Genomic DNA, 14,207 nt, shown 5'->3' on the forward strand with positions numbered 1-14,207 from the left:
TTTTTACTACATCTGTAGTTTTGTCCCCTCTTTCATCTTGGATTTTACAAAAATATTACTTTACCAGACAAAATATGTTCTCATCCAGAAACATTTCTTTTATCTTCTGATTTTCCATACTGAAATATATTTCCATAACTATAACTTTCGTTTATTTTTTCTAGCCTTGGACCCTTTCTTAAATTCATATTCTGAAATAATGCTTATTAATGTTATCTGTGAATTAATTTACACAAATTTCATCCCAGGAGAGGGTTGGACAGTCCAGGATCAACCAATTCTAGGTTGCATGCAAGGGGTTGGAGCACAGGATATTTTTGAGCCTGACCTGTCTCCCTTATCATTATCACAATGCCAGTAACTGTGAGTTCCCCACTGTCAGTTGTGCCCAGAGGCTCCTTTGGGCCTTTTTCTTACATTAGACGTATTGATATGCAGGCTTTTTCCTTGAAGATCCCTTTGCAAAGCTGCCAGCAAAACAGGGGTTGGCCTTTCTGTTTTTTTCTTTTCTGGGTGCAATAGTTTATTCTGTTAATTTCCCTATGCATTTAGTTTGATGGGATACTGTTATGGCAAGAATTGCTTTGCCCCAGTGATGGATCTTCTCTGGCTAAGTGGTGTGTCAGATCTTAAAAGGGGAAATGATTCCTATCCTCAGGTAATAAACTAACAGTGCTAGAATCTATTGCCACATCCTTTGTGGCCAGCAGCAACCCCCCCCCCCCCCCCCCCCTTCCTGCTCTTTGTCCATTTTTCTACAGCCCAGGCAGCTTTTCTGGGAGTTCCAGGAAGCAAAAGGAGCTTTGGCAGCTGCTGGGATGATCCCTGAGTCCCTCTCTTTACTCAAAGGAATAGCTCCTCTGGTTTGACCCAAGGCAAACTCAATTCATCTCCTAACTCTCCAGCAACTGGCTGTCAACAAGTTCTCCAGCCACCTTGCATCCTCAGCATGGAAGTGGGGTTACTTGGAGAGTCACGCCTAATAAAGTAAGGTGGAGCAGGAGCTGCTCTGGGGTCCCACCTGGGGTGCCAAATTTGTTACCGAAAGTCCAGTTCTTGTCCCTATGTCCGTCCAGTACAAGGACACGGTTTTGAGGAAAAGGAAAAAGAAGTTATATTTTTTTACTAGCAGAAGAGAAACACAGGGACTCCTATCCAGAGGCTGAGATTCTCTGAAAGTATAATTTCAAAGCATGCACATCTTTATAAAATGTTTGATGTTTAGGTATTTTATTGTCTAATATACAGAGCAAATTTGATGCTGGGTAATGTATACTGGTAAATCATATTCACTATGTTTAATTAGTGAGTTCACAGCCTACCAATAATCCATCCATGTTAATATTCCTCATGTTTTTCTTCTCTCTCACACTTGGCTCCCAATGTCATTCTGATTGCCCATTTAATTTAGGGAACTTTGCTATATCAGGCACCATATAAACTGAAATGTTACATTGTTGAATGTTTTACAAGCACTCAGAGTTTGTAAAATGTCTCTTAGCTGTTTGAAAAGGCAGTGCAACTACTCAGGCGTTAGGTTTGCTCATTATTCATGCAGTTTGGTATCAGCATCTTTTCCTAGCTCTCTGCATTTTAATGACGTTTTGATGCCCCACAGTTATTTGAGCTTGTGTTCCTAAACTAAATGGTAATATTTGGAAGGAAAAATCTTTACGGTTTTGCTTAGGATAGCTTGGTTTAGTCAGCTTTCTCGCTGCTGTGACTTAAAGACCCAATCAGCACAATTATAGAGGAAAAGTTTATTGGAGAGCTCGAAGTTTCAGAGGTTGACAGAGGGCTCCATTCCTCAGGGCTCAAGGTGAGTCAGTTCATCATGGCTGGAGAGTGTGACAGGGAAGCAGCTTATATCATGGTGATCAGGAAACAGAGAGACTTTACTCGCCAGATACAAGTATATACCCCAAAGCCAGTTCCCACCTAGTTCCCACCTCCTTTAGCCCACACCCTATCACCTCAGTTACCACTCAGTTAATCCCAATCAGGGGATTAAATCACTGATTGGGTCAAGGCTCTCATAATCCAGTCATTTTTTCATTGTCTCACCTATGAGCTTTTGGGGGACACCACATCTAAACCCTAACATAGCTTCTGGTTCTTTATCTGCTGGTACTCTCCCTGTTCTTTAAATTAAAAATCAGAAAGTAACATGCTTTGAATTTGCACTTAATAGCATTATTTAATGTTCATAGTGTCCTTTTGAGTCTAACTTTCACAAGTTCTTTGATCTTTATCTTAGTAAAAATGAAGTTGTAACAAGAGGAGAGAAAGGTCAAATGGATAAAATAATGGGTCTTTGTTGTGAACTTAGTGTGTCCTTTTTAAAACTATGAAAAATCCGGAATGAAGTTGCAGTTTACTGTGGCCAGAAGTATCCTTCTTACTTATTTAATTGACATAATCAAGCCTTTGTATTAGTTTATCCATAGATGACAGCTAGAAAAAATAGGGGGAAAAGAGACATGGGGAATTGACTGGGTAACACAAGGTAAACAAATAACAAATCATTTAAAATTTTAATGTAGTTACCTGAATATGAAAGTAAGTTTCAGAAGTGACTAATTATGCCTGTGTAGTCACCAGCATTTTTGTTCAGTTAATTGCTCTTGGATTCAGTAGTGAATTTATGCCTATTTAAATCCCTAAAATACAGGCAATTCATAACCTTCTGAAAAGCTATGTGAAAAACTAAATAAAGAAAGTGAGAAGGTGGTTCCTCAGATAATAAGGTAATGGATATGAAAGGAGTTTGAAAAAGTGACAGCTCTTACTGTTCCACTGAAAAACTTCTTTAATTAATGCCTGGGTCCTTCAAAGTCTTTCTACATCTATACATCTACTCTAACATTAGCTATCCAGTTCCTTCCTTCATTCTTTTTTTTTTTTTAAAAATATCTTTATTTATTTTTTTATGTGGTGCTGAGAATTGAACCCAGTGCCTCACACATACTAGGCAAGCACTCTACCACTGAGCCACAACCCCAGCCCCCTTCTTACACTCTTATCCCTTGTTATTAGTAAGCCTCTTAGAATATTTCATTCCTTGTCATGAAGACAACCAGCATTGGCCCTGGAATCAGGTAGACTTGAACCTAAATCCTCCTTGGCAGTTTATAAACTTGTGAGTTTGGACAAGTATGTTAGTATTTCTGAATTTTGGTTCATCTATGTAAGATGGAATGAAATTTATCATCACATAAAGTTATAAAGATTAATAATAAGGATAAAATGCCAAGTCTGGTTCCTATTCTGTAAATGCTCAAATTTTATGTTTCTTTTCCTTCCTTACCTAGCTATGGATTCCTTTTATAAGACAGAAAACTTATTAGCTCACTTACCTTTCTCATTACTGCGTCCCAGACAATATAATCAAGCTAGGAGACATTTTGTGTAGTATAGAGTCATCTTTCTGCCCATTGCTTTTTAAAGTTAATAGATTTTTAGTTTAAACAGTTTCTTATTTGATTGTAGCTGGTAGATTTTGACTTAAAATTCACACTCATTTGTGTATATATTCTTTTATTAATTATTGGGGGCAGGACATTCTGTTATCATTTTATCATGTTTACTAGGATGTCTATAAATATTTACTTTTGACATAATTAATAAAAACTTTTGTACTCTGGGAGCTCTAATTCTAAGGCCGGAGTTGGCTTGGCATTGAGCTTTTTAAATTAAAAGTTAACAAATTAAAGGCAATGTCATAAGGTACATTTTAAAAAATCAGTAAATGATTCAAAGGCATGTATTTTTCTTTTATTTGCATTTTTTATTGTTTTTACAGAATTTTATATAAGTATAGTGAAAAGATAGTGACCATATTGTATTTCCCTTACGGTTAGGACAAACATTTTATACTTTGCTCTCTATCTTTATGATCTTATAAGAATGTTTCAGGATGTATGAAGCAGTTGCTCATTGAAAGGACTTTGGTTGTTTCTAATTTTATGTTTTTGTATGTGTATTGAACCTTTTTGTCTTATAGTTTTGCATTATCTTTAAAATAAATCTGAGGGATTGAGATTAATAGATGGATCAACTTAATAAAGTCTTTATTCTTCTCATCCTGTCATTGACTGTAGTGTCTGTTTGTTATTGGATGAAAATTCTTTTGAGATAGTTGCTTAAAATAACAGCTGTCTCAGTCCTTACTCCCAGAAGAATTGTTTTTTTGAATGTTGTATCTTTATCCTTCCATGACTTAAATAATTAATGCCATTAATTATTAAAATATCCCAATTGATAAGGTCATGTGTGACCTTTTTTTTTTTAAAAAAAACTCTATATTCTTATTTTAGAAAAAGGAGAATATAATGCAAAATGAAAAAAAAATTATTTTGTTTGTAATTTGAAAGATGCACTAGAGAAGTATTTTTTTCATATACACTCGCTTGGAGATCTAATTTTATTTCTTATGGACTTTTCTGTTGTTATCTATAGCTTAAGGTGATAAAAGTAATTATAAAAATGAAATAGTTTCAGCATAAAGTTATTGATTTAATTAGTATATTTAATGTTTGCTAAGCGTTCTGTAGGATTGATGAATAGCTTTTGAGTTTTTCTGCATGTAATTATTTAAGTATATTCATTCATGTGTTCATGTAATTATCCTTATTTAAACATGTTTAATCTCTCTTCTTTGTCTTTTTTTCAGATTCTATCAAATTTTAAGGACAAATGTACCTTATAGCTCATGGAAGAAAAAACACAAATCAAGACATTTTTGGGTTCCAAATTGCCAAAGTATGGAACAAAATCTGTAAGAAATACACAGCCAATGCCAAACGGGACAGCTGTTAATTTATTAGGAACTTCCAAGAGTAGTAATGTCAAAAGTTACATAAAAAATAATGGCTCTGATTGTTCATTGTCCCATTCATTTAATTGGAGAAAAACAAATAAATACCAACTTACTGCACAAAATACTGAAGAGCCTAGCAGTTCTCAGAGTTCACTTGATAAATTAATTGATCCTGAAAAACATGTTTCCACTCAAGGAATGTTTGAAAAAAATGGGATAAAGGGAGGTTTGAAAAGTGTATCTTTATTCACATCAAAGTTGGCAAAGCCATCCACTATGTTCGTGTCATCCACAGAAGAGTTAAATCAGAAGTCTTTTTCTGGACCATCTAATTTGGGTAAATTCACCAAAGGCACATTATTAGGAAGGACTTCATATTCTGCAGTCAGTGCTCCAAAATCGCAATTGAATGGATTTTATGGAAACCGATCAACTGGTAGCATGCAAAGGCCTAGAGCAAATTCCTTTGCCACCAGAAGCAGTTCTGGAGAAAGCTTAGCACAGTCCCCAGACAATATTAAATCTATTACTTGTGAAAAAATGGTAAGGTCTCAGAGTTTTTCACATTCCATTCAGAATCCATTCCTTCCACCTTCATCTATAACAAGGTCACATTCCTTCAACAGAGCTGTTGATCTTACAAAGCCTTATCAGAACCAACAGTTACCTATCAGAATGCCTCTACGATCAAATATGCTGACAAGAAATTCCCGACAATCAGAAGTACTCAATGGGAATGAACACTTGGGCTATGGATTTAATAGGCCTTATGCTGCTGGTGGAAAGAAGTTGGCTTTACCAAATGGTTCAGGTGTAACTTCCGCTTTGGGTTATAGGATGGTTCATCCCACTCTACTGAAATCTAGTCGACCTCCATTTTCTGGGACTATCGCAGTTGATAATAATAAAAATGCACCTGCTAACACTTGTGTAGAGGAAGAGGCTTCAGTTTTGGCTAAGGACAGTGTTACTAATAAGGACCAAGAGCTAATTGAAAATGAAAGTTATAGAACAGAAAACAACCAGACCATGAAGCATGATGCTAAAATTAGGTACCTGAGTGATGATGTGGATGATATTTCCTTGTCGTCTTTGTCATCTTCTGATAAGAATGATTTAAGTGAAGACTTTAGTGATGATTTTATAGATATAGAAGACTCTCATAGAACTAGAATAACTCCGGAGGAAATTTCTCTCAAAGAAAAGCATGAAAATTTACCATCAAAGGATATATTTGATTCTCCTAAGGAAAATGAAAAAACTTTCATTAAAACTGATGAATGGATCGATATAAGTGTCTCTGGTAAATATTATAATATCCTTAAGTTATTTGCTTTTTAAAGATAATATAACTGATCTTACATTTAGGATTCTTTTCTTTTTTTATTAAATTATTTATTCTAATTTGTTATAAATGATGGCAGAATGCAATTCATTTCATATTACACATATAGAGCACAATTTTTCAAGTCACTGATGGTATACAAAGTATTTTCACACCATTTGGGTCTTCATACATGTACTTAGAGTAATGATGTCTAACTCATTCCATCATCATTTCTACCTCCTTGCCCCCTCCTTTTTCCTCTGTCCCCTTTGCCCTATCTAAAGTTCCTCCATTGAAGTTGAAGAATATAATGCTAGGTGAATCAAGCCAATCCCAAAAAACCAAAGGCCGAATGTTTTCTTTGATATGAGGATGTTGACTCCTAATGGTGATGTGGGGGTGGAACATGGGAGGAATGGAGGATTATTTTCTGATATATGCCAAGTTACTAGCAATTTCATACAGTGATGGATCTAGATACAACTGGAGTAGGGCAACATTTATCTTCCTTGTGACTTTTGCTACCTATCCTGTTTTTTACCCTATCTAAAACAAAATCAGTAAAAGCACTCTTTGTTCTTCTTTGCCGGTCATACACAGGCATGTTCTTACTTAGCATAAGCAGTGCTTTCCAAAGGATTTTTTTTCCCTCACTTTCCCCAAGCATTGGTATACCATTAAACAAACTCTTTATTTAGGGTAACAGATCGTTGCTTTTTTTTTTTTTTTTTTTTAAGAGTAAAGCTGTACCAAATGAGGGCAAATGAAATAATACAAGTTATGTACAATCTGTTTTTTTTTAAATGCTAGGAAATTTTCTTATTTAGCAATCTTTATAGTCATACCAGAAGAGCTTTATTTTGTTTTTTAATTGAAGAATGTGGGATAGCCCCTATTAAGCATTGCCTCTTATATTTGGGTATATTGGCACTAAATAGTGGAGGAAAGTATTTCTGTGTGTTCATATGTCCTGAAAAAAGAACAAACAGAGGGAATTACAAAGGCATATGGGCTAAACAAGGGACTAAGTCATGCCTAGAGATGCACATAAACTCTTGGTCTCTTGTGGGTCTTACAGAAGACACTGCCAGAACAAGTTTTGTTTTTCCTTATAAGGAAGCTGCTCTGAGGGTAAGTAATGTACACAAAGGAAGGGAGTTTCCTGGCCAGTGGTTAAAAGTAAATATCTTAGGAAATATTAAAGGAATATGAACATGTAAGAAATGTTGCAGAAGTAAAAGGCGGTTAAATTAATTTTTTTTGTTTATTAGAAAATATTTCAGTAGGTTATTTTTAAGTTTGTCTCTTTTATTTATAATTTAGCAATTGCAAAATGATAGTAATATAGTTTTTACCTACTTTTTTGCTATTATATATTAAATTCTTAGAACTTATATTTTTAGAGCATGAGAATAATTCTATTTTTGTGAATTAGTAACTTTTTCTCTCTCTTTTTAAATCAATTGAAGACAGGAGTGAATGTACAAAACATCCTTCTGGAACTAATTTGATTTCACCAGATACGGATTATAGAGCTGGTTCTTCATTTGAACTTTCTCCATCTGATAGCTCTGATGGAACATACATGTGGGATGAAGAGGGCTTGGAACCCATTGGAAATGTCCATCCAGTTGGCAGCTACGATTCTTCTGAAATGAATAGCATTGTATGTATGGATTTATATGCCCTTTTAGAATCTTTATTTACTTACTGTAGTGAGACTTATGACACTGACTTTTTTATTTTTAGTTTACAAATTCCTTTTTCTAGTTTGTGAGACATGGGAAGTCATCAGTTAAAGTATGAAGAGTATATGACATTTGACTTAAATGTACTTATATATGAACATATTCATCATACATAAATATGTACATACTGTATTGGTCAAGCTAATCTAGACCATAGGTTCTCATGGAGGTAGAAGAAGGCAATAGTTTGTCCCATTTGGTGAGTGGAGGCCAGAAATGCTGCTTCACACCCTACAGTGTGCAGGAAAGAATTATCCAGCCTAAGACAGCAGTAATGCTGCTGTTGAAAAACCCTGGGTTAGGCTGTTCTGAGGTACTATTCAAGTACCACCTCTGAGTGGCTTAATACAATAAAAGTTTTAGTTTTTATTCTTAGAAAATGTATTGTAGTTCTGAGCAGCTTGCTAAGCAGCTGTCTTTAGTGATTTCAGCTGTTTTGAACTTGGGGCCCATCTTTTGAGGCTCTTTCTTGTGGCAGAGGGAAGGAGTGCTAGAAAGTCTTACTCATTTTTATTTGCTTTGTCCTGCAAGTGGTACTTGGCATTTTCACTCACAATCTATTGACCAGAACTGATTATATGGCCCCACAAAACTACTGAGAAGATAGGAAGTGTAGTTTTCCTATATGTCTGGAAGACAAGAGAACTAGGTATGGGTGAGTATTAGAAGACATACCATGTAATTATATATATATATATATATATATATATATATATATAGTTTCAGAAACATTGTAAGTAATATGGAAAATATGCCATATGAATAAAGTGTACCTGGAGTGTTTAAAATAATTAACTGTAATTATTCAGCATGTAAAATATGATTTTTCCAGAAAATCAAGTGGGTAGTCTTTGTGGCTATATTATATTACAAATGGATTTTAAACAATATGATTTTCTATACTCATATAAGCCTGTGATGTGGAACAAAAAAGACATTATTACCAGAGACTTTTTAGGTTGCACAAACAGAGAGGATATGCATTTAATTTAGAAAGAGTATCTTCATCTTTTTAGAGAAAGGGTGTAAATAAAGGTTACACTCCTGGGCCTTTTGTTCTTTTTATAATAGGATTTTTTAAAAGAATAATTGATGTAGAGATGAACATTGTGTCCAGAAGATGGCAGCAATAAGCTACTTATTACCTAGTATTTTCAGAGCAACCCAGCTCATTGTTCCTGTAACAAATGATAAAGTAGCCTTCTCTGAAACAGTTCAATTTGAGAATTAGTTCTTTAGATGCATGGATTTTCTCATTGATGAGTAGGCTTGTGTGTGATGGAATGGGAACAAACAAAAGTGTTCATTCTGTGTTTTGGAACAAGAAGTCACCTGTGTCTTCTCATTTAAGGCAGAAGACAAGTCTGAGAAAGGATGGAGAATGAATAGAAAAGTTGGGAAGTGTGTTGTTCATAATTTTTGCTCAGAAGTTCTCTCAGGTTTTTGCTTTGAGTATCCTGTTTATTTTGTTAGATGTGTACCTATTTAGAATTTTTTTTTGGTGAATTATTCTTTCAGTTATTTAGTCTTATATCTTCTCTTTCCTTGTTTATGCACTTTATCATAAGATCTTTTTTCCCTCTTAGATATTAGTATACTTTACCGCTTTTACTTATGTATTTTCCTTCCTTTTAGAATCAGCCTTTTTGATACATGGCAAATACTTTATTATTATTATTATTGTTATTATTATTATTATTATTAGTAGTAGTAGTAGTAGTAGTACTACTTGGAATTGAACCTGGGGGTGCTTTAATAACTGAGCTACATCCTCAAGTCCCCCTCTTATTTTTGAGACAGGATCTTGTTAAGTTGTTCAGGCCAACCTCAAACTTGCAATTTTCTTGCCTTAGCCTCTTGAGTAGTAGGGATTATAGACATGTGTCAATGTGCCTGGCAATAATAATAATGTATTATTTTAAAAAATTCAGTTTGTCCTTTTAATTAGTAAGCTTAGTCATTTGTGTTTGCATTTATTGGTGTTTTGGGACTAGATTCTACCATCTTAATATTTTTTACTTAAAGAGTATTTTTTCATTTTTTTTAAAGTAGTTCAAATTAATACCTCTAACTAACATGTTCTCACTTTTCTCAGCCTGTACAATAATGTTTATTTCCAGGCCAGGTCAAGATAAGTTAATGAGTTAATGTATAGTACAGCTTATTTTATACTGTTGTTGAAGGCATTTAGTTAGGCTGTTTCCAGTTTTTGGCTATTAGTGAATTGCACTATTGTGCATATTTTATTGTATTTTTTATGAACATTTATTTATTTGTGTTGGTAAAATATGTAGGAGAGGGATCTTTTGGCTATAGGGTATACTTATATATTATGTACACTTACATAGGTGTTGTTAACTTTACAAAGTGATAGTACCTGTTTACAACTCCCACAGCAGTAAATGAATATTCTGGAAATTCTACTTTCTTGTCTGCATCTTTTTGTATGTTTAATATTCTGGTGGGGATATAGTAGAGTAGTTCATTGAGATTTTGTCTTTTATATTTAATGGTAAGTACCCACTGAACACTTTCACATATATTTATTGGTCCTTAGGCTATCCTCTTGTGAAGTGTATTGGGTTACTTATATTTTTTCTTATTAGATTGTAAAAAAAATTATATATATTTTGGATATAAATCTTATGTATATGTAAGTACATAATATATGTATGTAAAATATGTTTTGCATATATTTTCTACTCTGTAGATTGACTTTCAGATCTAATAGTGTCTTTTGATAATAAAACTCACCAATTTTAATATTGTCCAATATATATTTCTTTTCTTAATTATTGCCATGGTTTTGAACTGTTGTGAAATCTTTGTCTACCCTAAAGTTATGAAGGTATGTACTAACAAAGACTTTGCTTATTGATTTATATTTAACTTTTGACACTTAGGTCTATAATCTGGAAATTATTTTTGTGTGAGGTCAAGATGAATTAATTTATTTTTTTGGTACTGGGGATTGAACTCAGGGGTACTTTATCACTGAACTATATCCCAGAACTTTTTTGTTTTTTATTTTAAGAAAGGGTCTTGTTAATTTGCCAGGGCTGGCCATAAACTTGAAGTCTTCCTGCCTCAGACTCCTGAGTCACTGGCATTATAGGTGGTGTGCTATCATACCCAGCAGTTTTATTTTTTAAAAAGCTCTTTTCCCTATTCTACTACAGGCTCATCTTTGTCATAAAATTAGTGACTATGTACATAAATATTTCTTGACTCTTTTAGTTCATCTATCTCTTTGTCTAGCCTTGTGTCTGTACCACCTTCTTTTAATTATTGTAGCTTTAAATGTTTTGATATCTGGTAGTATAAATCTTTCATCTTTTTTGTTTTCTGCTATTTCCCTATGTCTTGTTAGCCTTGCATATTTCCATTTAAATATTGAAACAAACCTGTCAATTTCTGTAGAAGACCTGGAAGGATTTTGAATACATTAAATTTATAGGTCATTTTGGAGAGACTTGATAAATTTATGATGGTTTTCCAGTTCTTATAGTATATTCCACCATTTATTTGGAATTTAGAAAAATTTCTTGCTAATATTTTGTACTTTTCTGTAAATGTTATATATATATATATATATATATATATATATATGTATATATGATTTAATTTTAAGTCTTTGCTACTATGAATGACACTACTTTTAAAATTTTATTTTCAAAGTTTTTATTGTTGTAAATATTACAGATATGCTTTATGTTTGCCTGTTGACCTATTTTTTTTTAAGAATTCTGGTAAATCTATTCTCTTATGGTATCTAATAATTTGCCCATGGATAGTTTAAGAATTTCTATATATATACTGTACAATCGTAGCATTTGCAATATTGTCTCTGACCTCCCAGTTTCAGGGGGAACATTTTGATAGTTTACTATTAAAGCTGTGGGGGGGGGCACAAGGAAAGAAAATATTATCAGGTTGTGAAAGTTTCTTTCTTTCTTTCTTTCTTTCTTTTCTTTTTTTGAGATAGGTTCTTGCTATGTTGCCCAGGTTGGTCTTGAACCCTCAGTTTCAAGTGATCCTCTCACTTTAGCCTCCTGAGTAATTGGGACTATAGGTGCATATGCCAGTGCCCAGATTGGAAATTCTCTTTTGTTTGTTGAATTTTTATTATGAGTATATTAATGTTTACCAAATGCCTTCTTTACATCCATTAGATATAATTAAATCATTTTAGCTGTTAGTGTGGTGGATTGCATTGTTTTCAGATATTAAACTACCTTTGCTTACATTCACTTGGTTGTGATATATTATCCTTTAAATTATTGTTAGTATTGATTTGCTAATATTTAATTTTTTTTTGTGTGTGTGTGTGTTCATAAGCAACATTGTTTTGCCTTGTAATTTTCTTCTTTTTTCTGTCATTTGATATCAAGGTACATGTTAACTTTATTAGGAGTTAAGTTATTCCTATTTTTCTGCCTACTGAGTTTGTATATAATTGATATTAACATTTTCATTCAGTATTTAAAAGAATTCATCAGAATTCAACCTTTTGGACCTGCAATTTTCTTTGTGAGGTTTTTAAAAATAGATATTGGCCCACTCAGACTTACGTGTGTATTTTTCTTACGTTGCTTTCTAGAATTTGTCCGTTTCATCTAGGGTATAATTTGTTTTAAAGTGATATATAGTATTTCATTCCTAATACTGGTAAGTAGCATTTCCTCTTGTTTTCTTCATTTTAAAGAACCAAATTTGGGCTTTGCTGATTTTTGCTTGTTTTCTGTTTTATAGATTTGGTTTCACAACTTTATTTCCTTCCTTCAGTTTTCTTTAATTTGTTTTTTCCTTTCTAAAATTCATGATATGGAAACTAATTTATTGATTTTAGCCTTTTCTCCACCTCTAATGTAGGCATGGATTCTCTTAAGGAGAAGGCTTTATTATATAGTATACAATACATTCAGTAAACGCCCTTGTAGTAAATATAGCAGTGAATTTCCTTTAATGCACCACATTTAAAAGGATGTAGGTAAACGGTGTAGGCCATTCTCATTTTTTAAACTTTAATACATTTAAGTACTCATGAATAATACTTAATATTATTTTATGTGTTTTATTCCTTGTATAAATGATACATGATGTTCTCAATTTTAAAATTCATTTTCATATTTTTGTGATATGTATTTATACTATAATCTATTTTATTTTTATTTGGATATAACAATGTTCCCCTATTAATTAGCATTTATTAATAATATCTGTATAGTACAAGAATAAACATTCTTATTTGAATATCTTTGATGATCTGTCAAAAGTTTCTCTAGAATATAAAACTAGGAATAGTATTATTGTATCATAGGATATCTGTATCTACAACTTTACTAGGTATGGCCAAATTTCTCCCTAAAATTATTCTATCATTTTATACTTCCAGTAGTGAGTGAGGATTTCTTCTTATCTTACTGTCATTTAAGTTAGCCTTGGTATTTTACTTTAAGGAAAAGACCAAAGATGCTTTAATTTTTTAAAAAAATATGTTAGAACCTAAGTTATTTCAGAGATAGTAGCAACTTGTCTTCATTCTGCTAGCTTTTTACCCCATTTATCAGTCCTTCATTCTACTGTAATTGTTTTGATTATACTTTAGTGAAATCATGATGTTTCTTTATACCTGTATCTGTGTTTAGGGCCCTTTTATCATTCCACTATACTTCACCTATATCCTGTGTCAAGACCATTTGAAATTGTTTATATTTCTCTGTTTGTGGATTTGTCTTTCTAGTTTTATTAATTTTTACTTCATGTATTTTGAAATTTTGTTATTAGGTACATACACATTTAGGATTATTATATTTTCTTAACAGAGTTACTCAATTATGGTTATAAAACATTCCACTTTATCCCTGGAAATAATTTTTCTTGAAACTTTTTTTATATTAACAGCCCTACTTCAGATCTCTCATGCTTATTTTCCCCTTCTTTTGTTTTTAACCTATTGGCGTATTGATATTTAAAGTGTGACATATGTATAGAGCATTTAGTTATTTTTTGCTTTTTATACATGTTGAACATTTATACCTTTTAATTATAATATCTAGATCATTCATATTTAAATTAGTTATTGATATTATTGGGAAAAAAAGAACACCTGACCTAAAGGTCAGTGGAAAACTGGGTAAATGATAGATTTAGTGATGTAATATTTTTATTGTGTGTGTGTGTGTGTGTGTGTGTGTGTGTGGCGGGTGTTGGGATTGAACCCAGGGCCTTGTGCATGTAAGGCAAGCACTCTAACAACTGAGCTATATCCCCAGCCCCTGATGATCTAATATTTTGGAAAATGGGTTGAATG

At 32.9% G+C, this 14,207-nt stretch overlaps 1 protein-coding gene across 10 annotated transcripts in view; it reads left to right on the top strand.

The window, feature by feature from the left end:
- Ccser2 (coiled-coil serine rich protein 2) overlaps nt 1-14,207 on the top strand; it is a 153,638-nt gene that overhangs the window by 24,362 nt on the left and 115,069 nt on the right. For all 10 annotated transcript variants that reach the window (XM_058581045.1, XM_058581042.1, XM_046450156.2 and 7 more), the window contains exons 2-3: nt 4,673-6,122; nt 7,616-7,812. In XM_058581045.1, coding sequence (XP_058437028.1) covers nt 4,712-6,122; nt 7,616-7,812 — 1,608 coding nt within the window. In that variant the 5' untranslated portion in view covers nt 4,673-4,711. The remainder of the gene's footprint in view (nt 1-4,672; nt 6,123-7,615; nt 7,813-14,207) is intronic.

The sequence above is a fragment of the Marmota monax genome, unplaced genomic scaffold (assembly GCF_021218885.2).
Source record: "Marmota monax isolate L192 unplaced genomic scaffold, Marmota_monax_Labrador192_F-V1.1 WCK01_AAM20220418_F8-fsc00004, whole genome shotgun sequence".
NCBI lineage: Eukaryota > Metazoa > Chordata > Mammalia > Rodentia > Sciuridae > Marmota > Marmota monax.